The 27,278-nt window shown below is 39.7% G+C and overlaps 1 protein-coding gene across 2 annotated transcripts in view; it reads right to left on the bottom strand.

Moving 5' to 3' along the window:
• ST3GAL3 (ST3 beta-galactoside alpha-2,3-sialyltransferase 3) overlaps positions 1-27,278 on the bottom strand; it is a 227,828-nt gene that overhangs the window by 189,001 nt on the left and 11,549 nt on the right. Inside the window, exons 1-2 of one of the 2 annotated variants that reach the window (XM_081223894.1) lie at positions 19,010-19,645; positions 10,438-10,582 (exon numbers count right to left, since the gene is read on the bottom strand). In XM_081223894.1, the coding sequence (XP_081080020.1) occupies positions 10,438-10,552 (115 nt within the window). In that variant the 5' untranslated portion in view covers positions 10,553-10,582; positions 19,010-19,645. Of the gene's footprint in view, positions 1-10,437; positions 10,583-19,009; positions 19,646-27,278 lie in introns of those variants that run through there. The other variant, XM_081223893.1, reaches the window with a different exon arrangement.

Below are 27,278 nucleotides of genomic sequence, written 5' to 3' on the forward strand. Positions count from 1 at the left end.
ACTCTCCATTGCGGTGTGTGAGCTTCTCACTGCCGTGGCTTCTCTTGCTGTAGAGCATGGGCTCTGTGCGCATGGGCTTCAGTAGCTGCAGCATGTGGGCCCTAAAGCACGTGGGCTTCAGTAGTCGCAGCACGTGGGCTCAGTAGTTGTGGCTTGCAGGCTCTAGAGCGCAGGCTCAGTAGCTGTGGCGCACAGGCTTAGCTGCTCCACGGAATGTGGGATCTTCCCGGACCAGGGATCAAACTCATGTCCTCTGCACTGGCAGGCGTATTCTTAACCACTGCACCACCAGGGAAATCCCCACTTTATTTTTAGATTTCAGAAGTTTGACTGTGATGTAACTAGATTTCCTCTCTCCCCCAAAATGTATCCTTAAGAGTTTGCTGAGGGCTTCCCTGGTAGCGCAGTGGTTGAGAGTCCGCCTGCCGGTGTAGGGGACACGGGTTCGTGCCCCGTTCCGGGAAGATCCCACATGCCGCGGAGCGGCTGTGCCCGTGAGCCATGGCCGCTGAGCCTGCACGTCCGGAGCCTGTGCTCCGCAACGTGAGAGGCCCATGTACCGCAAAAAAAAAAAAAAGTTTGCTGAGCTTCTTAGATCTGTAAGTTAATTTGTTTCCACCAAATTTAGGAAGTTTTCAGTCATCATTTCTTCAAAATTTTTTCTGCCCAATTCTCATATATATTAGAAAATTTTATATTGTCCCACAGGTCCCTGAGGCTCTGTTCATTTTTCAATATTTTTTTTTCTGTGGTTCAGACTGGATAATTTCTATTGCACTCTCTTCAAGTTCATTGACTTCTTCTGTTTTATCCAGTCTACTGTTAAATGAAATATTCATTTCTGTTCCTATACTTTTCAGTTCTAGAATTTGCATTTGGTTTTCTTTATAGTTTCTACTCATCTGCTAAGACTACTTATTGTTCACCGTATTTCTTTTTATTCTTCAGATTATCCATAATAGCTACTTTGTCTGCTAAGTCCAATATCTGGGCCATCTTACCAAGACTTGGGGGTTTTTCCTTGAATATGGATTGCATTTTCCTGTTTGTTTGTACGTAACTTCTTATTGAACACTGGACACTGTGGATATTACATGTAGAAACTATGAGTACTATTATCTTCCTCTGAAGAGTGTTGATTTGTATTTTAAGAGGCAGTTCAGGCACTTCCCTGGCAGTCCAGTGGTAAGGACTCCACACTTCCACTGCAGGGGGCATGGGTTCGATCCCTGGTTGGGGAACTAAGATCCCACATGCCACACGGTGTGGCCAAAAAAAAAAAAAAAAGGCAGTTCAATTACTGCCTGACCACCCTAAACTTATGTAGCCATGATTTTATGCTATGTTTAGTGTAGATCTGAGGAAAGTCCATGGTGTTTCAGACTTCTCTAACTTGATGGGACTCATCTACTTAAGACTTAGCAATATGCATTTAAGGTTCCTCCACATCTTCTCATGCCTTCGATAGTTCATTTCTTGTTAGTGCTTCATAACATTCCATTGTCTGGATATACTACAGTTTAGTTATCCATTCAACTATTGAAGGACATCTTGGTTGCTCCCAAGTTTGGCAGTTATGAATAAAACATCATAAACATCCAAGTATAGGTTTTGGACACAGTTTTCAATTCATTTGGATAAATACCAAGGAATGTGATTGCTGGATCATAGAGCAAGTGTATATTTCATCTTGTAAGAAACTGCTAAACTGTCTTCCACAGTAGCTGTACCATTTTGCATTCCCACCAGCAATGAATGAGAGTTCTTGTTGCTCCACAACCTTGCCAGTATTTTGGCATTATCAGTGTTCCAGATTTTGGCCATTCTAATAGGTATATAGTGATATCTCATTGTTATTTTAATTTGCATTTCCCTGATGACATATGAGATAGAGCATCTTTTCATGTGCTTATTTTCCATCTGTATACATTCTTTGGTGAGGTCTTTGGTGCATTTTTAAAGTGGGTTACCTGTGTTCTTATTGTTGAGTTTTAAGAGTTCATATATTTTGAATAACAATCCTTTATCAGATGTGTCATTTACAAATATTTTCTCCCAAGCTGTAGCTTGTTTTTTCATTCTCTTCACAGAGCAGAAGCTTTTAATTTTAACGAAGTCCAGTTTTTTAGTGCTTTCTTTCATGAACTGTGCCTTTGGTGTTGTATCTAAAAGGTCATCACCGGGCTTCCCTGGTGGCGCAGTGGTTGAGAGTCTGCCTGCCGATGCGGGGGACACGGGTTTGTGCCCCAGTCCGGGAAGATCCCATGTGCCGCGGAGCAGCTGGGCCCGTGAGCCATGGCTGCTGAGCCTGCGCGTCCGGAGCCTGTGCTCTGCAACACGAGAGGCCACAACAGTGAGAGGCCCGCGTACCGCAAAATAAATAAATAAATAAATAAATAAATAAATAAAAGGTCATCACCAAATCCAAGGTCATCTAGATTTTCTCCTCTATCTTCTAAAAATTTTATATTTTATGTTTTACATTTAGATCTGTGACCCATTTTGAGTTAATTTTTGTGAAAGGTATAATGTCTGTCTAGATTTGTTCTTGTTTTTGTTTTTGTTTTTTTGGTATATGGATGTCCAGTTGTTCCAGCACCACTTTGTTAAAAAGACTATCTTTTCTCCATTGTTTTTCTTTTGCTCCTTTGTCAGGTATCAGTAGACTATATGTGGGTCTATTTCTGGGCTCTGTATCAGTGTTCCACTGATCTATTTGTCTAGTCTTTTGCCAATACCACACTACCTTGATTACTGTAGCTTTACAGTAAGTCTTAAAGTCAGGTAATGCCAGTCCTCCAACTTTGTTGTTTTTGTATAAAATTGTGTTGGCTATTCTGGGCCTTTTGCCTCTTCATATAAACACTAGGATCGGTTAATATTCACAAAATAACCTGCTTGGATTTTAACTGAAATTGACTTGAATCTATAAATCAAGTTGGGAAGAACTGACATCTTGACAATATTGAATCTCCCTGTCCATGAAAATGGAATATCTCTCAATTTATTTAGTTCTTTTTTTATGTTGTTCATCAAAGTAATAAAGTTTTCCTCATATAGATCTTGCACATACTTTATGAGATTTATACCTAAGTATTTTATTTTGGGTACTGTGGTTTTTTTTAATATATATATATATATATATATTTTTTGGCTGTGTTGGGTCTTCATTGCTGTGCATGGGCTTTCTCTAGTTGCAGCGAGCGGAGGCTACTCTTCATTGCGGTGCGCAGGCTTCTCTCATTGTGGCTTCTCTTGTTGCAGAGCACAGGCTCTGTGGCACACGGGCTTCAGTAGTTGCAGCACACAGGCTCAGTAGTTGCGGCACATGGGCCCTAGAGCACGTGGGCTCAGTAGTTGCAGAACACGGGCTCTAGGGCGCACGGGCTTCAGTAGTTGTGGCACACGGGCTTAGTTGCTCTGCGGCATGTGGAATCTTCCCGGACCAGGGCTCGAACCCATGTCCCCTGCACTGGCAGGCGGATTCTTAACCAGTGCACCACCAGGGAAGTCCCTTTGGTACTGTGTTCTTAATTTCAAATTCCACTTGTTCATTGATGGCTTATAGGAAAGTGATTGACTTTTGTATATTCATCTTGTATCCTGCATCCTTCCTATAAATGCGTACCAGTTCCAGGAGTTTTTTTTGTCAATTCTTTTGGATTTTCTACATAGACAATTATGTCATGTGTGAACAAAGACAGTTTTATTTCTTCCTTCCCTATCCATATAGCTTTTATTTCCTTTTCTTGTTTTACTGCACTAGCTAAGACTTCCAGTACGATGGTGAAAAGGAGTGGTGAGAGGGGACATCATCGCCTCATTCCTGATCTTAGTGGAAAAGCTTCTATTTTCTCACCGTTAAGTACGATGCTAGTTGTAGGTTCTTGCAGATATGCTTTATCAGGTTGAGGAAATTTCCTTCTAATTCTAGTTTACTGAAAATTTTTATCATGACTTGGTATTGGATTTTTATCAAATACCCTTTCTACATCTATTGATATGATCATGTGATTTTTCTTCTGTAGCTTGTTGATGTGATGTATTACACTAATTGATTTTCAAATGTTGAACCAGCTTTGCATACCTGGAATTAATCCCACAATCATGGTGTATAATTCTTTTTATAGACTACTGGATGTGATAAGCTAATATTTTATTGAGGAATTTTGCATTTATGTTCATGAAGAGATACTGGTCTATAGTTTTTTTGTTCTATTTTTTTGTTTCTTGTAATGTCTTTGTCTGGTTTTGGTATTAGAGTAATGCTGGCCTCATGGAATGAGTTAGCAAATATTCCCTCGGCTTCTATCCTCTGAAAGAGATGACAGAGAATAGGCTTAATTTCTTTCTTAAAATTTGGTAGAATTCACCAGTGAACCCATGTGGGCCTGGTGCTTTCTGTTTTGGAAGGTATTGATTATTGATTCAATTTCTTTAACAGATATAGGCCTATTTTGGATTGTCAATTTCTTCTTGTGTAAGTTTTAGCAAATTGTGTCTTTCAAAGAATTGCTCCATCTTGTCTAGGTTATCAAATTTGTGGACATAGAGTTGTTCAGAGTATTTGTTTATAATCCTTTTAACATCCATTAAATCAGTAGTGATGATCCCACTTTCATTTGTGATACTAGTAATTTGTGTCATCTCTCTTTTTTTGTTAGCCTGGTTAGAAGGTTATTGATTTATTGATCTTTTCAAAGAAACTGCTTTGGGTTTCACTGATTTTCTCTATTGTTCTGCTGTTTCAATTTCACTGATTTCTACTCTAATCCTTATTATTTCTTTTCTTCTGTGTGCTTTGGATTTAACTTGCTCTTCTTTTTCTAGTTTCCTAAGGCAGAAACTTAGATTACTGATTTTAGATCTTTCTTCTTTTCTAATATATGCCTTCAATGCTATAAATTTCCCTCTATTTTTGTTGCATCCCATGATTTTTGATCAGTTTTGTTTTCATTTTCATTTAGTTAAAAATGTTAAAAAATATTTCCTATATTTCTTCTTTGACCCATGTGTTACTTAGAACTGTGTTGTTTAATCTTCATGCATTTTAAGATTTTCTAGTTATCTTTCTTTTATTGATTTCTAGCTCAATTCTTTTGTGGTCTGAATATAATTTCTATTCTTGTAAGTTTGTTAAGATGTGTTTTATGGAAAAAGAATGAGATACTGCCATTTGTAGCAACATGATGGACCTAGAGATTATCATATGAAGTGAAGTATGTCAAACAGAGAAAGACAAATATCATATGATATCACTTATATGTGGAATCTAAAATATGATACAAATGAACTTATTGACAAAACAGAGACAGACTCATAGATGTAGAAAAAAAACTTATGATTACCAAAGGTGAAAGGGGGGGATAAATTAGGAGATTGGGATTAACATATAAACACTACTATATATAAAATAGATAACTAATAAGGACCTACTGTATAGCACAGGGAATTCTACTCAATACTCTGTAATAACCTATATGGGAAAAGAATCTAAAAAAGAATGGATATATGTATATGTATAACTGATTCACTTTGTTGTACACCTGAAACTAACACAACATTGTAAATCAACTATATCCAATAAAAATAAAATAAATTAAATAAAATATGATACAAATGAACTTACTGACAAAACAGAAACAGACTCACAGACATAGAAAACAAACTTATGGTTACTAAAGGGAAAAGGGGAAGACGGATAAATTAGGAGTCTGGTATTAGCAGGTACAAACTACTATATATAAAACAGATAAACAACAAGGTCCTACTGTATAGCATAGGGAACTATATTCAATATCGTGTAATAAACTATAATGGAATATATGTCTGTGTGTGTATATATACATAAAACTGAATCACTCTGCTGTACACCAGAAATGAACACAACATTGGAAATTAACTATACTTCAAGAGAAAAAAAAATGTGTCTTATTGCCCAGAATGTGGTCTATCTTGAATGTTGCATGAGCTTGAGAAGAAATGTGTATTCTGTTTTTGTTAAGTGAAGCAGTCTATAGGTGTCAATTATATCCAATTGATTGATGGTGTTATTGAGTTCAATTAGGTTCTTACTGATTTCCTGCCTGCTGGATCTGTCAATTTCTAACAAAGAGGTACTGTAGTCTCCAACTATGATAGTGGATTCATCTAGTTCTCTTTGCAATTTTATAATTTTCGCTTCACATAGTTTGAGGCTCTATTGTTAGGTATATACACATTAAGAATTTTTATGTCTTCTTGGAGAACTGACCCCTTTATCATTATGTAATGCCTTCTTTATCAGTGATAACTTTCCTTGCTTTGAAGCCTGCTTTGTCTGAAATTAATACAGCTACTCCTACTTTCTGTTGACTAGTGTTACCATAGTATATTTTTCTCCATCTACTTTTTTTTTTTTTTTTTTTTTTTTTTTGCTTTACGCGGGCCTCTCACTGTTGTGGCCTCTCCCATTGCGGAGCACAGGCTCTGGACGCACAGGCTCAGCGGCCATGGCTCACGGGCCCAGCTGCTCCGCAGCATGTGGGATCTTCCCAGACCGAGGCACGAACCCGTGTCCCCTGCATCAGCAGACGGACTCTCAACCACTGCGCCACCAGGGAAGCCCTCTCCATCTACTTTTAATTTATATGTGTCTTTATAATTAAAATGGGCTTCCTGTAGACAACAGACAGTTGAGTCTTGTTTTCTGATCCAATCTCTGTCTTTTAATTGGTGCATTTAGACCACGGATGTTCAAAGTGATTACTGATATATCTGGAGTAATATGTACCGTATTCATTACTGTTTTCTATTTGTTGCCCTTATTCTTTGTGCCTATTTTTATCTTCTACTCTTTTTATGCCTTTTGTGGTTTTAATTGAGCATTTTAAGATTCCACTTTCTTTCCTTTTTCAGCATACTGGTTATACTTTTTAAACTTTTCTTAGTGGTTGCCCTGTATTCACCTCTCTCTCCAGCCTTGTTGGCAGCAGTTTGCCTGTGTGCTCCCCTCTCTTACAGAGCAAAGAAGAGTTGAATTTTCAGTCTGTTTGTGTTTCACTTCTTAGGTCACAGTGGCAACTTCCAAGCTCCTAAACATGCAAAACAGGAAACCTCAAGCTACAGAACTTTTTAAAATACATTGATAACTAGACCAATCTCATACAGGAAGCCTTTAGGTTAAGCGTTTGACTCAAGTCCTGGCAATCTGACTAAGCCTTGGCCATCTGTAGCTCTAAACTGCTCAAAACAAAACAGTTTGCATCCTTCTAAAACATGCCTTGGAATTAATTAAATCTTAAAACTTTCTAGTTGGAAGGGATTCCATGCTCTAACATGGCATTTCACACAGACCTCCCTTTTAGAACACGACATATTATAATAGTTGTTTTATTTCTTTCTCACGTTATAGGCTGAGAGCATAAAGTCTATATTCTTCTTATATCCAGTTTACACAGAGCAGTTTGTGGGCCATAATATGAACATACTGCTTATTGAATGAGTAATTTAATAATAAAAAACTCTAGACTCCTCCTCTTCCACCCTCCCACCATGAAGGAATTCCAATTCTTAATCTTGGTTAAGTCATAAATAGTATAAAAATGAAGGAAAAATAACGCTAAAGACGTTTATTTTTCAAGCTTGGAAATGCCCTATAAGCTCTGCAGATGAGAGACATACAAACCCTTGATCACTGAGCCTCTCTGAAGCCTCAGTTTCTACATCAGTAAAAGAGGATAATAATAATCAATAAAAACTATGAGATTATGAATATAAAGCTCCCGTGTTACAGTACAGACATACAGTAGACACTCAACAAATTATTATTTCCATTTCATTATTATCGGCATCATCATCAATACTGTTAAACCAACGCCTAAATTTCAGTACACAGCAGTCATCTGCTTTGGAAGCTCCTTCAGCCTGACCCTGTTTATTGAGTAAAGGTAAACAAGGTAAAAGCAAAGGTAAACCCTGACTCGGTAAGCCATCAAGGTTGGACATTATTCTCTGATATGACAGTAGAGAAATAATATGCTACAGTAAGAAGGTCTGAACAACCTATTCAAAGTCAGATATCTGAAAGACCTGAGAGTCAGAATAACAGAAAAGATGCAGAGAGCGGTTAGTCAGCTAGCAACTAACTCAAAGGACAGCAGATAACCACTAACAAACTACGGAGGCCTACAGAACACGAACAGCACCTGTCACCTTCAACCTAATAAACCCCTTTGTCGCCTGGAGGACTTTTTCTCTGTCTCTTTCCCTCCCCCCCTTATTTTCCTTCCCTTTTCTTCATCCACCTCCATCCTGATACTCTCTACTATTTCTTCTCTGAGTCTCTCTCTTCTCTGTTTTTACCAACTATGATACAGAATTAAACCTTATCCTTAGTATTTACTATACTTTTCAGTAAAATAACGAACATAGGTTTTAAAGAAAATCAGGACTCAGTTCCAGGTCTAATAATTAGCTATGTAACTTGGGTAAATTAATTAAACTAAATACTTCAGTTTGCTCAAATGGAAAACAGGGATAATAATAGCATCTTCACATGGTTATAGTAAGAAGTAAATTAAATGTGTCAATTATCTAGCCTAAAACCTGACACACAACAGGTGTTCCATAAAGTTAATGTTTTTCTCAATTTCTCTAGGAAAAAATTATCTAATCCTTGATTATGTCTTCCACTGTAGCTCTTAACAGAAAAGGAGACCCCTCCTTCCTTGTACATATTTCCACCTTTTCTATGAATACAGATGAATCCATCCATTACAGATATGGACAATGTCTCTAACTACAGAATTTTACACTGCACTGATATAAACACCCCTTACTCTGGGTCATCTCCTTGATTTTAAAAATAAGTTGGAACAGAAAAATATAAATAAACCCTGGAAACACAAAGTAATTAGTGATAATTATAAGCTATGCATTAAAGAGGCACTTAAACATTACATATAAAATAATATATGAAAGATATAACACTATACTTTTTAAATTGGCTTGAAACTGCTTCAGTAGTTTGGGCCATGTGAGAAAATAATGAACTACTTCATAGGAACAGTTCCCATGTTAAGGAGTCAATACAGTAATAGGCCAATTGCCAGTTGCCTCTTCCAACTCATTCTAACTCAGTTTCACCTCTTATCTAGAGCCTGACTCTATTCTCAAGTGAATTCCACACTGGTATCCAGTAGGTGTTTGTAAAAATAAAACTATTTTAGAGAAGAGGCATTAGGAATCAGAACAGACTACCCAAATTTTCCTGCACCCAGCTCAGACAGCCATCAGACAAAAGAATCAAAAGGAAAGCTACGTGTCATCACCGTGTGACACCTGAAGCTACAGCCAAGAAGACAGTGTGGAGAGGCTGGTGCAGCTCAGTGCAAGCTCTTCAACTGCAAACCCCAAACCACAGCACAGGCAACGCCGGGTGAACCGGAACCAAGTCGGTGTTGGGGGAGTGTGTCAGGAAGCCCTACAGAAAACAGTGTACCACATGAGAATGACTACAAATGGGAGAAAGGGATTAGAAGTTACTGGGTAGGGGAAAAGCCATTATTCTATTCAAGTACAAGTTCAGTACCAGCAAGGGCTAAAAAGATTAAGTAGACAAAATTTCTTTAGGGAAACTAAAACAAAGACAGTATTAAATTAAAAACTGGGGCTTCCCTGGTGGCACAGTGGTGAAGAATCCGCCTGCCAATTCAGGGGACATGGGCTTGAGCCCTGGTCCGGGAAGATCCCACGTGCCACGGAGCAATTAAGCCTGTGTGCCACAACTACTGAGCCTGCGCTCTAGAGCCCGCGAGCAACAACTACTGAGCCCGTGAACCACAACTACTGAAGCCCACGCACCTAGAGCCGTGCTCCACAACAAGAGAAGCCACAGCAATGAGAAGCCCGCGCACTGCAACGAAGAGTAAGCCCCGATCGCCACAACTAGAGAAAGCCCGCGCGCAGCAACAAAGACCCAACACAGCCAAAAAAATTAATAAATTAATTATTTTTTAATTTAAAAAATTTAAAAATAAAAACTGAAAATCCAAGGAAAAGGTAAAGATGAATGCTTTAAGGTCATTAAAAAACCAACTGCGATAGCAAGCCCTAAGGCAGTAACTGGCAAATGGGAGTGGCAATAAAGTATAATAATTCTAAAAGAACAACATTCGAGAACCAGAAGTACTGGTATGGTTTGGGTTTTTATTGAAGAATAGCATGTTTTCCTTGAGTTCATAAAAGGATTTGCCATGGCATGCAGTTTTTAAAACACTTCAAAGTTCTCAGTCTAGAGCAACAAAAGTGGTAAGCAGTTTCTAAGCCTAAGTCCCAGGAATGCTCAGTTTACTATCACTGCCCATCTCTGAAGAATATGAGAGCAGCCACAGGAAAACCCAGTAACTGATCTGCAGCAGGCTTTTTCTGGGGGTAGGCTAGAGTGACCATACTTACTGGAGTCCTCCCACTGGAATAAATGTAGCTTCCACGCAGAATAATACAAAAATCCCAGTACCAGAAAAAGGCAGAGGGCTAGCAGCAGATTGCGTACAAATACCAAGAGTCCCATCTTCACATGATTTACGATTTCCTACATGACCTAAAAAAAAAACAAACCAAAAAACAATTTAGGTCTTAACTGATAAAGCAATCATCTTATTGATATACTCTACCTTAAAATAAGTATTTATAGGAGAATTTCCAAATGAAGAACCACCTAGAATTACCACTGAGTTGATGACCTGGCATCCTCCAACCTGCTCAAGCCCGGCTCAAAGAACAGCTTCACCATCAGTCAGCATCGAAGCCAGAAATCAGCAGTCATCCTTGTGTCCCTCCTCTCGCTCATTCCTGACACCCAATCAATGACCAAACTCTGGCAAGTCTAACCTCCCAAATAAATCTCAAATCACACGCCCTTCCCACCATCACTACCCTAGCCCATGCCACCACTGTATTCCCACAAGTTTCCACGCCTCCAAATTTGCACTCTCCCAAATCCATCTTCCACACAGCACACGGAACAGTCTGTTAATAACACAGAGTCTAACATTACCTCCCTGCTTAAACCCCTTTGTATTAGTATTCTACTGCTGCTCTTACAAATTATCACAAATTCAACAGCCTGAAACCACTCAAATTTATTATCTCAGAGCTCTGAAGGCCAAAATTCCAGCTATAGTGTGGCTCAGCAGGGTCCTCTGCATAAGGTGTCACAAGGTCAAAACCAGGGGCTGAGCAGGGCTGCATTCCTTTCTGGAGACTCTGGAGATAAACGGACTTCCAAGTTCCTTCAGGCTGTAGGCTGAATTCAGTTTCTTGCAGCTGTAGGGCCCAAGTCCCTGTCTCCTTGCTGGTTATCAGACAGTGTTTGCTCCTGTGTTCCTCCTCCTGTTTTCCACGTGGTACATTTCAGCAGTGGTGGGTTAAATCCCTCTGACTCTGATCTCACCAACTTCCCCTTCTACCACATCTTGCTTCTGTTTCCAGCCGGAAAAACTTCCTTGCTTTTCAGGCTCATGCAATTAGATTGGGCCCACTCGAATAATCCAGGATAACCTCCCTACTTTAAGCTCTGTAGCCTTAATTTCACGTGCAAAGTCCCTTTTGCCATGTAAAATAACATGTTTACAGATGATTAGCGTGTGGACGTCTTTGGTTGTTGTTTTTTCTTCTTTTTTTTTCTTCTGGCCACGCCGTGCAGCACGCAGGATCTTAGTTCCCTGACTAGGGATCGAACCCACGCCCCCCTACAGTGGAAGCACACAGTCCTAACCATGGGACCGCCAGGGAATTCCCACATGTGGACATCTTTGAGGGACCATTCTGTCTAACAGAACTTTCATTAAATTCTCAATTCCTTTAAAATAAAGTAATTGCTCCTTAGAGTCTAGTAGCTTCTGATTGTACCCCTATTTACTCTCCAAACATCTCTTGCTTCTCCCAACCTCATTTGTATCCTATGCTCTAGCCCCTCTTCTTTCTAGTCACTGAACATTTCTTGTTGTTTCTCTCCTCAAGGTCTGTCTGGAATACATTCTCCACTACCTATTTCACCTGCTGCACATTCTTTGATACTCACCTTAAATGTAGCATCAGCCAAGAAGACTTCCTAGGAGCACCCTTCCCAAACCCCACTCAGATATCTTAGTCATGAAATAATCTATGAGAAATATTATAAATATTATAACCTATGTATAAATATTATAAATGAAGTGATAAAGAGTTAGCACTTGCAGACTATATAACTGTCCACCTAGAAAAGCCAAGAGAATCAACCGAAAAATCATTAGAACCAATAGAAAATTCAATAAAGTAGGTGATTATACGATTTACTTACAAAAATCAACAGATTCTTAAAAACTATACCAGCGATAACCAATTAAAAAATGTAAGGGGAAAAAATTCCACTCATGATGGCAACAAAATCTATTTTTATAGAAATGAACAAGATTTTCACCAAAGGACATAAAAGATCCAAATAAATAAACAGACATAACAGTTTCCCAAGTGAGAAGATTCAATATTGGAAACATGGCAGTTCTCCTGAAATGTCAGTTCTCTATAAATTTAGTCTAACTCCAGTCAAAGCCCATGATTTTTTTAAACTTAGATCTAATGTTAATCTGAAGAGTTCATGCCCAAGAAGAATGAAGAAATTTTTTTAACGAACAATAATGAGGGCTTCCCTCGTGGCACAGTGGTTAAGAATCCACCTGCCAATACAGGGGACATGGGTTCGAGCCCTGGTCCGGGAAGATCCCACATGCTGTGGAGCAAGTAAGCCTGTGTGCCACCACAACTACTGAGCCTGCGCTCTAGAGCCCACGAGCCACAACTACTGAGCCTGTGTGCCACAACTGCTGAAGCCCGTGCGCCTAAAGCCCGTGCTCCGCAACAAGAGAAGCCGCCGCAATGAGAAGCCCGCATACCTCAATGAAGAGGAGTCTCTGCTCACTGCAGCTAGAGAAAGCCCGCGTGCAGCAACAAAGACGCAACGCAGCCAAAAATAAATAAATAAATTTTTTTAAAAAAGAAAAATAATGAAATGAGGATTTGCCTTACTATATTAAAACCAACTCAAAGCTATAATTATTAAGCTGGATGGATACTGGCACAGGAAAAGACAAACAGATCAATGGAACAGAATAGAGTCCAGAAATGAGCTCTCAAGAAACAGATACAGATATGGATATATACACATACACACATACAGAAATGAATTTATCCATATATTTGAATTTACAATAAGTATATAAGTTTGTTTAAAAACATATGACAGGATACATAGCTAACTGTTGATGTGGTTACCTCTAAGAAATAGGGCAGGACAATGAAAAGTACTTTTCCCTTCGTACACTTTGAATTAAATCTGTTATGTCACAAGTGCTGCCTCTATAATTTTGAATATTTAAAAAATGAAACATAAATGAATGGGACCTAATCAAACTTATAAGCTTTTGCACAGCAAAGGAAACCATAAACAAAATGAAAAGACAACCTACAGACTGGGAGAAAATATTTGCAAACAATGTGACTGACAAGGGCTTAATTTCCAAAATATACAAACAGCTCATCAACTCAATAACAAAAAAAACAAACAAACAACTCAATCCAAAAATGGGCAGAAGACCTAAATAGACATTTCTCCAAAGAAGACATACAGATATGGCCAATAGGCACATGAAAAGTTGATCATCATCGCTAACTATTAGAGAAATGCAAATCAAAACTTCAGTGAGGTACCACCTCACACCAGTCAGAATGGCCATCATTAAAAAGCCTACAAATAACAAATGTTGGAGAGGGTGTAGAGAAAAGGGTACCCTCCTACACTGTTGGTGGGAAATGTAAGATGATGCAGCCACTATGGAAAACAGTATAGAGGTTCCTCAAAAAACTAAAAACAGAGTTGCCATATGATCCAGCAATCCCACTCCTGGGCATATAACTGGAGAAAACTCTAATTCGAAAAGACACACGCACCCCAATGCTCACAGCATCACTATTTACAATGGCCAAGACATGGAAGCAACCTAAATGTCCATCGACAGATGAATGGATAAAGAAGATGTGGTGTATAGATACACAATGGAATATTACTCAGCCATAAAAAGAATGCAATAATGCCATTTGCAGCAAGGTGGATGGACCTAGAGATTATCATACTACATGAAGAGAGAAAAAGACAAAACCATGATATCACTTGTATGTGGAATCTAAAATATGACACAAATGAACTTATTTGCAAAACAGAAGCAGACTCAGAATATATACTTACGGTTATCAAAGGGGAAAGGGGGTGGGGGAGGGACAAATTAGGAGTTTGGGATTGGCAGATACAAACTACTACATATAAAATAGATAAACAACAAGGTCCCGGGCTTCCTTGGTGGCACAGTGGTTAAGAATCCGCCTGCCAATGTAGGGGACACGGGTTCGAGCCCTGGTCCGGGAAGACCCCACATGCCGCGAAGCAACTAAGCCCGTGCACCACAACTACTAAGCCTGCACTCTAGAGCCCACGAGCCACAACTACTGAAGCCCATGTGCCTTGAGCCCGAGCTCCACAACAAGAGAAGCCACCACAATGAGAAGCCTGCACACTGCAATGAAGAGTAGCCCCCGCTCGCCGCAACTAGAGAAAGCCCGCGCACAGCAACAAAGACCCAGTGTAGGATAAATAAATAAATAAATAAATAAAATTTATTTTAAAAAAAAACAACAAGGTCCCACTGTATAGCACAGGGAACTGTATTCAATATCTTAATAAACCATAATGGAAAAGAATATGAAAAAGAATATATAAGCATATACTGGGTTGGCCAAAAAGGAAAAGGAAAAGGAAAAAAAAGCAAAAGGAAACCCAAATGAACTTTTTGGCCAACCCAGTATATAATACATATATATCTGAATCACTTTGCTGTACACCAGAAACTAACAAATTACAAATCAACTATATTTCGATTTAAAAAAATCAAATAACTAACACATTGTAGAAATGTAAATTGGTATACTCTTTTAGGAGGAATTTGTAAGTACAGGTATCCCCTGCTTTTTTTTTTTTTTTTTTTTTTTTTTTTTGCGGTACGCGGGCCTCTCACTGTTGTGGCCTCTCCCACTGCGGAGCACAGGCTCCGGACGCGCAGGCTCAGCGGCCATGGCTCACGGGCCCAGCCGCTCCACGGCATGTGGGATCTTCCGGGACCGGGGCACGAACCCGTGTCCCCTTCATCGGCAGGCGGACTCTCAACAACTGCGCCACCAGGGAAGCCCTCCCCTGCTTTTTGAAAGCTCGCTTTACGCCACTTCGCTTCTATGAAAGACCTAAGTGAAACAAACCCGAAGAAGATTTTCGCTTTTATCAAAAGAGGTGAAAATAGCTTTCAGCATGTTTTGCATCCAGCGGTTATAGAGGCAGCAGGCACCCAGTGCAGCGAGAGTAGCACCACCAACCTCCTTTCCCAGGAAGTACACTCGGCATTTCTGCATCAAGCCACCATAGATAGCTTTGAATTCTATCTGTGAGCATCTGTGCTTTATCTTGATTTATTTTGTGCATCTGTTAGCAAGATGTGTCCTAAGGTATCAGAAAAGCCTAAGAGAACTTGTAAGGGTGCTATGCTCAGCATAAAAATGGACGTAATTAAGCATTTAGATTGTAGTGAACAAAATAAAGATGCGCTTGCTTCGAACGTTCCTGTGTCCACCATTCAAACTATTTACACTCAGAGAGAAAGAATATTGAAAGCTGCCGAAGTTACTACTGGTTGTGCTAGTAGGGAAGGGGTCTCTCTTAACTGGCATCCAGTAATGGATAAATTGGAAAGTCTGCTGCTTGAGTGGATTGATGGGTGTACAAAGCACAGTGTTGCATTAAGTTATCTTATACTTAAGGAGAAATCAGTCTTTTCAAAAAGCTGAAACGGAAAGCACTGGATGGGGAATTCTCTGGTGTTCCAGTGGTTAGGACTCCATGCTGTCACTGCTGAGGGCCCAGGTTCAATCCCTGGTTAGGGAACTGAAATCCCACAAGCTGCACAGTGTGGCCAAAAAAAAAGAAAGCAAGAAAGCACTGGACAATGGTAATGCAAGTGTTACGAGAGTCAAATTTAAAGGTAGTCATGCCACCAAGAAGGGTGGGATAGGGAGGGTGGGAGGGAGATGCAAGAGGGAGGAGATATGGGGATATATGTATATGTATAGCTGATTCACTTTGTTATACAGCAGAAACTAACACAACATTGTAAAGCAATTATACTCCAATAAAGATGTTAAAAAAAAAGAAATAAAGGTAGACATGGGTGGTTTCATTGGTTTTTGAGGTGAAGGCAGCTTCATAGCTTAAAAGTTACTGGACAGAGCGCTCTGGCTGATACTGGAGCTGCTGAAAAGTTCCCAGAAGGTGGCTATTTACATAAGCAAGTGTTTAACTATGGCAAAGCTGTAATTTATTGGAAAAAATTGCTGAGCAAGACCTTTCAAGAGAAGAAAAGCAGACTAAGGGACACAAGGCATCAAAGGAGAGGTTTATCCTAACGCCTACTAATGACACCACTGGTGATGCTGTCCTAAGGCCTCAACTAATGTACCATTCAGAAAATCTGAGGGCACTTAAAGGCATTGATAAGAATATACTTCCTATTATGTTTCATTCACATCCAAGTGGTTGGAATACCCAAGTGATTTTTTTCTGAGTATATGAGTGGATACATTAGCCCTTCTGCTGAAAAATACTGTAGAGAAAATAACCTCCATAATAGGTGTCTTGTGGTTGTCAATAATTGTGCTGCTCATCCACCTGGCATTACCAAGTATAGCAGCAACATGTGTGTTGTGTTCTTATCGCCAAGTATGACATTGTTGCTGCAACTGCGTGGCCAAGGTCTAAGAGCCACAATTAAGGCTTACTGTATGCAAAAATGTGATGCATTTTATTATAAATGCCACTGACAGAGAGGGCAACTCCAGAGCATTATGAGAGATCTGGAAAACTTAAAACATAAAATTTGCAGGGGCTTCCCTGGTGGCGCAGTGGTTGAGAGTCCGCCTGCCGATGCAGGGGACACGGGTTCGTGCCCCGATCCGGGAGGATCCCACATGCCGCGGAGTGGCTGGGCCCGTGAGCCATGGCCGCTGAGCCTGCGCGTCCGGAGCCTGTGCTCCACAGAGGGAGAGGCCACAACAGTGAGAGGCCCGTGTACCACAAAAAAAAAAAAAACATAAAATTTGCAATTGCTAGACTCACAGATATAGAGAACAAACAAGTGGTTACTAGTGGGGAAAGGGAAGGCGTGAGGGGCAATACAGGGGTAGAGGGGAAAAAAAGGTTATTATAGGATTATATGAAATCATGTGTGTGAAACTTTTGAAATGTAAAGCACTATAGAATATAAAGAATCTTTCATTCAATAAATAAATAAATAAAGATAAAACAAATAAATAAAATTGGCTACTGCTAAATCTGGAGATGCTTTCATTAGGCTAAAAGTCTTGGTGGGAATTGGCATTTGGAAGAGACTGTGTCCTGAAGTAATGAGCAATTTTAAAGGCTTCAAATCAACAATAAATATGGCAACAGTGACTATGGCTAAGGAGGCTGGGTTTGTGGAAGCTGATAAAGATGTTGAAGAGGTTTTAGCATCCCATGACCAAGAACTGACACACCAAGAGCTGATGCAACTGCAAGAGTAAAAGATATAGGTTGAAACTGAACTCAGAACTCAGTAGCAAATAGTCCATGAGTGAAGTCAACCAGAAACTGAATGTAAAGCACTTACGTGAGATTTTCACTATTAACGACAGTGCTGCAATGATTGCAGCAAAGTATGACTTCAATTTTGAAAGGACACACAAGTTTAGGGCAGGTTTGCAGGATGTTTTGAGTGTCTATAAAGAACTGTATGATAGAAAAATGCGTGATGCTAAGCAATCAAGCATACTGTCCTATTCAAGCCTGTCACATCAGCCACAGCAGACAATGAACCTCAACCTTTGACATCAAGGCAGACAGCCATAGAAGGTGTAGACATAAGTGACCTGCCTGGTCTGATGGATTCAGACAATGATGAGATGTTGAGAAATAACCCTCTTCCTCTCTCTCCTACACCCTAGTCTCCTATACTTCCCACCACCCCAACCTCCAATGATTCAGCCTAACACACCATCACCACCACCTCTTAGCCTTCCAGTGTGCTTGTTGTCTTCCTGACTCTGGTGAGGGAAACTACACCATAAATACATTATTTCTATTTTATACAGGCTATGTATTTATCATGTCATTCCTGCTTTTACTATATGTTAGTGTTATTTTAGGTTTTAACTGTTATTTGGCATGATTTGGTAAGTTATCTTTTGGGTCTGGGAACACTCAAAAAGTTTTCCATATAAATTAATGGTACTTGCTTCTTCACTTTCTACCGTTTTAGCTTACGAAAGGTTTCATAGGAATATTCTACTTTCAGATAGCAGGGGAAACCTGTATCTGTTGAAATTTACAACATTCACACACCTTGACTCCACATTTCTATTTCTATGACTTTTTTCCAAGAGTAACACTCCAACAACTATTTTAAAAGATAAGTATCAGTACATGGATGTTTATTAGCAACACTGATTATAAGAGCAAAATACTAGAAACAACTCAAATGTCCATCGATAGGGAACCAGACAAATACATTATGGTACATGTACACAATGATATTTATATCATTGCTATCACTGAGGTCTTGGCAGGAAGTAGACAGCACAAGAAAAGGAGTTAACCAAAGGAATTAATGACAAGATTTTTTGTAGGGTTAGAGGAACTACCCAGGGGCAGTGACACATCCAGGAACTAGCAACAATAGGAAGCTACTCCTACCTTGGAGCTGAAAAGGCAAAGAGAAAGGGAGATACTGGAGCCCAGCAAGAGCTGGCTGGAGAAGAGAGGCCAGCCAACAGGAGCAGGGGCCACAGAGGAACACATCTGCTACTACAGCCATGGCAAGGGACAGTACGGGACAATAAATACTCTGACTTCTCGCACCACTGGTCCTCTGATCCCCATCAGTGCCTTTCATCAGCTGATCCCAACTGGAAGCCAGAAGGCAAGGAAGCCCAGATGGTACAGTTTGTAGATGTCAGCCACCAGCACACAGAGGAAAGAAGGTGGACAATAGATTTTTTTTTTTTTTTTTTTTGGCTGCATTGGGTCTTCGTTGTTGCGCGTGGGCTTTCTCTAGTTGCAGCGAGCAGAGGCTACTTTTCGTCGTGGTGCATGGGCTTCTCATTGCGGTGGCTTCTCTTGCTGCGAAGCACGGGCTCTAGGCACACAGGCTTCAGTAGTTGTGGCACACGGGCTTCAGTAGATGTGGCGCACGGGCTTCAGTAGTTGTGCCATGCAGGCTTCAGTAGTTGTGGCTCACGGGCTCTAGAGCTCAGGCTCAGTAGTTGTGGTGCACAGGCTTATTTGCTCCGTGGCACATGGGATCCTCCCGGACCAGGGCTCGAACACATGTCTCCTGCATTGGCAGGCGGACTCTCAACCACTGCGCCACCAGGGAAACCCTACAATGGATTGATGAAGGCAGGAAAATAACAAGTATAGAATATGATGTAACAGTTAACAGAATGAGACACACAGGCATGTCCTGACATAGCAAAATAGCTAGAGTATACTGCTAAGTGAAAAAAAAATCTTGTAGAATAGTACATATGTGAATGTATGTATGGCCCCATACTGGTGGTAACAAACAAGGAAGACAGTAATTTTTTTTTTTTTTTTTTTTTTGCGGTACGCGGGCCTCTGACTGTTGGAGCCTCTCCTGTTGCAGAGCACAGGCTCCGGACGCGCAGGCTCAGCGGCCATGGCTCACGGGCCCAGCCGCTCTGTGGCATGTGGGATCTTCCCGGACCAGGGCACGAACCCGCGTCCCCTGCATCGGCAGGTGGACTCTCAACCACTGCGCCACCAGGGAAGCCCCCGACAGTAATATTTAAAATTAAGGTTAAGAAGGAAGTACATAGATAAAAGAATACACACCAAGCTGTTGACAGTAATTACCTCTGAAAAGTGGGTTTGGAGAGGGTATTTTTCACGATGTATTTGTATATTTAACTTTAATATTTGTACTCATGCAAGTAATAAATATACAAAGTTTTCAAAGTGAAATAGAAATTGGAGACTTGCATTTCCAGTAGCACAAAGGACATGTACTCTGTCCAATCCTCCCACAAAAACAACGAGAAATTTAAGGTATAAACAGCCTGCCTACAAAAAGCAGGTGGTTCTTGGAAAGATTTTTCTTCCCTTTTAAAAGGGGACTGAAGTGGCTGCTCCCAGCCCTTCCCCCCTCCTTCTGTCCTGAACGCAGATGTGACATCTGAACTGCCACAGCCATACTGTGACTTCAACCCAAGGCTCTGGCAGACACACGACCGTCAGTCAGTCAACGAATTTACCCATTTGTTCAACAGATATGACAGTGAGAATGGCGAACTAATCACCTATTTTATTTCTGACTTTTCCGTTAAGGAAAAAGATTTTCAAACAAAGAGGTAGAACAAACAGCCTAAACAGGAAACTGATCTCCAGAAGTGGGTGACACACAAAGAAGCAAGTAAGAGCTTAAAATAAGCCAAGACCTCCAAGACAAGGAGGAGTATAACATCTCGATATTCGGAAAGACGTGAAATTTCAAACTCACTGCCAGGACAAAGGCTTGACAACACATTCTAGTGGTGAGGCTGTGGGGAGAACGCCCATACACTGCTGGTGGTAGGAGGGATTTGGCGGTATCTAACAAAATCATACATGCTTCTACCCTTTAACCCAATGATCTCACGTCTAAGAAACTATCCCAAAGATACACTGACAAAAATACAAAAAGACTTATGCACACGGCTACTTATTGCACCACTATTTGTAATATAAGAGAAAAAAACCTTTCAGTAAGGATTGAATAAACTATGGTATATTCACAAAATAGAGGATTATGCAGCCATAAAAAGGAATGAGGGGGCGTCCCTGGTGGTGCAGTGGTAAAGAATCCGCCTTACAATGCAGGGGACGCGGGTTCAATTCCTGGTCAGGGAACTAAAATCCCACATGCCGCAGGGCAACTAAGCCCACACGCCATAACTACTGAGCTCGCGCGCCTCAACTAGAGCCTGTGTGCCGCAAACTACAGAGCCCAAGTACCATGGAGTCCGTGTGCCACAACTAGAGAGAGAAAACACGCACACCACGACTACAGAGAAGCCTGCGCACCATGACGAAAGATCCCACGTGCCTCAACAAGGATCCTGCGTGCGCAACTAAGACCGGACGCAACCAAAAATAAATAAAATAAAAATAAATCTTAAAAGGAACGAGCTCTCTCCCTCTCTTCCTTTCTGAATAATTTAATCTAAAAGCCATTAGGCTTTAGGGGCCAAGCAAGGTAGGCACATATATCTGGAGTTAAGAGGGGGAGGAGCATCAGGCCATCATGATAAGTCTGGGGGTATGGCAGGAGGTGATAAGGGACTGATCAAATAAGTAAATATACTGAGGCTAACAGGAGCCAGATTTCTCAGTGATGGAGAAGTGAGTTGAAAATGTAGAAAAAGAAAAACTAGAATAAATCTTTTGGGTTGTATTGGAATTGAAGGTATCAGTGTGAACTGATGGTTTTCAATATATACACAAATATAAAAATAACTATAGATGTGGACAGTGTATGTGTGCTTTTGTGTATGTACATGCTTGTAAGCCCTAGCTCTGTCCACTGAAAGGGCCTGGCAGCAATCATATCCCAGTAGCAATGAGCACACCTAGCACCTAGATCTTGGTTTTTAAATACTATTCTCCACTATGTAATAGGAACCAGGGGTCCCTGGAAGAATGGCTGATTCCAGGGCTGAGGCAGAGAAGGCACTATCAAGATAAGCCTGAAAGTAGGAGAGTGCTCAAAGAGTGCCATGCGAAAAGGAAAATGCAGTCAGCTTCAGGGACTCCTAATGGCCAGGTCTGGGGCAATTTAGACTTATAATAACAGATCATGACCCATTAAACAAGAATTTAATAAATGAGGAGAGGAAAAAGCTCTCCCTTACAGTGGAATGAGTGTAGAATAATGTAATTAGAAAATCACCATCTAGCAATCATTTTAGTCATAATTCAGCTAAGAAACATCAAAGGATGCCAAAATTAATAAGTAATATTTTGAGAAATGGGATATTATATCATGTTAAAGTATCTCCCCACAAGATACTTATTAATTACAGAGAGGAAAAGAGTAATTTTACAATGCAGAAATCTGATAGACACCACCATAGAGGAGCTGAAGGATATATGGGAGTTCTTGTAATATTTTTGCAACTTATTTGTAAGTCTGAAATTATTTCAAAATTAAAAGTTAAAAAAGAAAAAAACTTAAACCAAGTGCGCAAATAAATGTTCAAATACACAACAAATGAGATTATGCAGCCAATTAAGATGTTTATGAAAAAATTTTAATGACATGTAAAAATGCTTATGATATAGTAACGAATGAAAAACGTTGAAAGAAAGAAAGAAAGAAAAAGACCAGAATAAAAACATAAGAACACTAACAGATGAACGCAGAGAATTTTTTTGGCTGCCGGAGGATACCTGGCCTCCCTGCACAGCCATAAAAAAAAGCACGCAGGTAAAGAGCTACAAGGGCTCACAGCAAACTCTCTTCAGCATGTAGAGGGAATGCAGCAGCTGGACTCATCCCCTCCTCATGCATTCATCTTATCTCAGAGAAGGATCTGTCTCTCTTCTGTTCAAAACTAATGTAACAAACACCAAGTGCCAGGGATTATGCAAGGCACAGAGGACACTAAGACAATCAGATTTAGACCCTGCCCTAGAGGAGTATGACTTCTCACTCCCCATTCATTCTTCCACCTACCACAATCTGATCTGGCTTCCAATCCTACCTGTCGCTCAATTAAGTTTACCACCGACCTCTTAATTGCCAAAGTCACTGGACACCACGGTCCTCCCATGACTTGACCTTTCTACAGCATCCGAAACTGTAAGAGGCGTACAGTGTGGTGGTAAGAGCTCCTTCTTGCCTTCTTTACTTAGCAACACCAACTCATTTTCTAGGACTCTGTTCAAGTCTTACCTCCTTCAAAAAGCTTTCCTTAAACACTGCCCGACACTACGGCAATCTGTGCTCTCGAAACACCCAATTCTTACCTCTATCACAGCATCTGTAAAATATCGTATCTATTTTTCTGTCTCTGTAAGGAATTAGCATACAATTTGAAAGCAGAATCTATAACTTAGGTCTGTGAATCACCTACATATAACAGCACAGCACCTAGTACACAGCACATTCAAGAAGTGTTTGTATAAAAATAAAAATAAAAAATAAAAATAAAAAAAAAAAGACAATAAAAGAATACAGGTTGTTATGAAAGTACTTAACCCAAATAAATTTAAAATTTGAAATAATAGATGAAACTTAACAAATCTGACACCAGGGGAATAAACAATGTAAATAAGTACATGTGTATCTGTCAATTAAATGGATATGTAATTAAAAACCTTCTCACAGAAAAAAAAAAAAAAAAAAAAAAGAAAACTGTAAAAAAATAAAAAAAATAAAAAAAAAAGAAGTGTTTGTTTAAAGATCAAATAAATTAATATATTTCTAATTATATTCCCCCAACTCTAAACACAATTAATATAATTTGTACACATTCCAAAAAGTAATATATACTAAAGACATAATGTTTGTGCGTATATAGAGAGAGAAAGAGAGAGAGACAGAAGAGGGGGGACAGAGGAGAGTAGCGGGAGGGGGAGGGGGGAAGAGGGGGGAAGAGAGAGAGAGGGAGAGAGGGAAAGAGAGGGAGAGAGGGAGAGAGGGAGAGAAGGAGAGGAGAGAGAAGGATAGACAGAGGGAGGGAGAGAGAGGGAGCGCACGAGCAATTTTAAATGTAGAGAAGCTTAGGGTGCTGTCTCAGGCTTTTTATATTCTCATTCCACAGATATCACCAAGGCAATCTCATTCCACTTCCATGATTACAATTACCATCCTTATCCCAAATTTTATATATTCCATCCAGATATTTCTTCTAAGTTCCATGTCCATTTATTTAACTTTTTTTTTTTTTGGCCTTACCATGCAGCTTGCAGAATCTGTTTCCCGACCAGGGACTGAACCCAGGCCCCGGCACTGAAAGCCCAGAATCCTAACGCCAGGCCACCAGGGAACTCCGTTTACTTAATTTCTGTATCATCATCTAGATGTTTCACAGATGTCTCAGACTTCCCCAAAACACCTCCTCTTTCTCCAGTATTCACTATTTCAATAAAAGGCAACACCTTCACAGGTGTTTCTGTCAAAAACCTGGAAATTATCCTTGACACTACCCTCCTTCTCACTCTCACCCTCCATATATAATCAGTCATCAGCCCTATGAATTTTACCTCTTAAATACTTCTTAAATCCATCTGTCCCTCTATCTCCACTGCTACCATCGTTATTTCAAGTCACTATAACCCTTTGCTTGGGCTACAACTATAGCCTCCTAAGAAGCCTCCCATGTCCATTCTTTTGTGTGTGATAAATTTGACATTACATTTTGTAAATTTAAGGTGTATAGCGTGTTACTTTGATATATTTATATACTGTAATATGACTGTCATTTAAGCAATATTTATCACATTACATTATAGTACAATATTATTGTCTATATTCATTATGCCGTATGTTAGATCTCTATGGCTTGTTTACTACTTGCTACAAGTTTCTACCCTTAACCATCATCAGACTTATTCCCCCATCCCTCAACCTCTGGTAACCTCCATCTACCCTCTGCTTTTGTACAGGTTTGCTTTTCAGATTCCACATATAAGTGATATTGTGCAGTACTTGTCCTTCCCTGACTTATCTCTCACTTAGCATAATGTGCTCAAGGTCCATCCATGTTGTCACAAATGACAGGATAGCCTCCTTTCTCATGGCTGAATAAATATTCCATTGTGTATATGTACCACATCTTTTTTTATCCATTTATCTATTGATGGGTATTTGGGTTGTCTCCATATCTTGGCTATTGTGAATAATGCTGTGATAAACAGGTGTGTATGTATATTTCATCCTGTTTTCATTTCCTTTGGGTACTTCCATATTCATTCTTGATCCTCTTCAATTCATTCTCCACATGGCAGCCAATGTGGATCTATTTTATTCCCAGGTTTAAACTTTGTAAATTTCCCACTGTCTTTAGGGTAAAGTCCCAAACCCCTTAACAGGGCCTATAAGACTCTGCATGATCTGGCCCCTGCCCACATCTCCTCCCATCTCCGTTACCATCTCTTACCACCTTACCTCTGTAAGTCTGCAACAATTAACATCTTTCAGTGTTTTGAACTTGTCATGCTGTCTCCTAATATCAGGCTGAAGCCTTCTTGACCCTACCACTTCACCTAGCCAACTGCCACTCCGCCTTTAAGTCTCAGCTTAAAAATTAATGCCACAGGGAAGCCTTACCCGTCTCCACACTTTAGGTTAGGTCTCCCTATTAGAAATTCCCACAGCACCCATATATCCTCATCCATTACATAATGCATTTATACTCAGGAGTATTTACAGTAATTTGCTTAAAATTTTATTCTGGCTAATGCAGGCAGTGAACAGGTCTATTTTATTCACCATTGCATCCCTGGTAGATATTCAAAAACTATCTGCTCACTGACCAAATGTTCAGTCACTTATAGTCTGCTCAAAAAAAGGTACAAAAGGTACATAAAACTAGGTTATTTTAATTAGCCATAAAAGAAAATTACATAAAAATTTGAACTCACTGAAACAAAGTACACCAAACCCCTGTCATTTCTAAAACATCCTACAATGTGGTTATTTTCTAAACTATACCTGGCAACAATTTTTAGTCTGAAATGTTAGAATTTTGCTGACCTTCAAATAGCAACCAAAATGAATATGAACTCAATTATGACAAAATTACACAGAGCAAATGCCACAAAGTATTTCCTGAACATGTCTCCTGTGAATACTTTTGAGGCAAGCTAGTTTGAAACTATTACGTAATATTTATTACCCAGCTTCCTGAACAAGTTACTGAAAAGATCAATTTTTTAAAATGGTTTTGCTTAATGTACACTTCCTTTTCAGACTTTATGCATGACTAAGCAAAATTTAAGTAGTTAATTAACATGCAATATATTACATTATTCTATGCAGAAGAACTGTGTATTTTCTAATTGCAAGTCAATGCAGGGGATAAAATAATCAATATTGCTAATATTCACACAGTACTTACTGCAGACTAGCCACAGTTCTAAAAGTTTTATATGATTTAATTCACTGAATCTTCTTAACAATCCTACGAGGTTATCATTCTCATTATATAGAGAATAAACTGAGGCACAGAGAGGTAAAATTATCTTATCTAAGATCATAGAGCTAGTAAGTGGCAGACTGAGGATTCAAATCCGAATGATCTGACTTCCGTCATATAATTTTTTTCATTTGAAGAAGTTATATGGTACAGCAGAAAAAAAATGAAACAGAACCAGTGAAGAATCTAAACAAAAGTGGAAGAAAGGAAGGGGGAGGGTCAAGGGGAAGTGTGCTAAACGAAGAGCACACAACAGAAAAAACTTTGTCACAGGATGGATACAGATCATTAACAAAGGTTCTACCAGCCCCTCCACCACTCCCAAAAGGCTCTAAAAAACAAGAGGTAACTAAGAGCCAAGAATAAAGTGAGAGCCTCGGAAAAAATAGTGAAACAACATTTTTTAAGTAAAATTAACACTCAGGAAAAGTGAAGAAAGAAAAATAACATCACCACAAAGACAAAAGTCTCAATGAAAGAGAACAATTAAGAACTGCTGAAAACACAATAAGAGTCATGAAGGCCGTGGTGGATAAAAAATGAGGAAGAAAAAATGAAAAAGAATAAAAAGTTTAAAAGGATTACCAAAACAAACCCAAACAAAAAACAAAAACAAAAATATAATAGTTGCCATAGGAGATCCAGCATAGGTATGATTGGTGTCTAAAAAAGAGAACCAAGCATACAGAACAAAAAAAAAGATATGCAAAAATGGATAATCAGAGAGAACTGGGCTGAAGGCAAGTTGGCCCAAAAATACAGAGTCCCAGCTTCTCTGAGCCCCAATAGCCAAGGTGGCAAGGATAACCTGAAGATCTTCAAAGGGAATTAAAACGCTAAGGGTATACTGAGGTTCCGATTACCCACTGTGTGGTTTACAGACTTATTGACTCTTAGCTCCAAATTCATCCTTTTTGCTTGCTCTGTGA

Source organism: Mesoplodon bidens (genome assembly GCF_964165515.1).
Source record: "Mesoplodon bidens genome assembly, chromosome: 2".
Lineage (NCBI taxonomy): Eukaryota > Metazoa > Chordata > Mammalia > Artiodactyla > Ziphiidae > Mesoplodon > Mesoplodon bidens.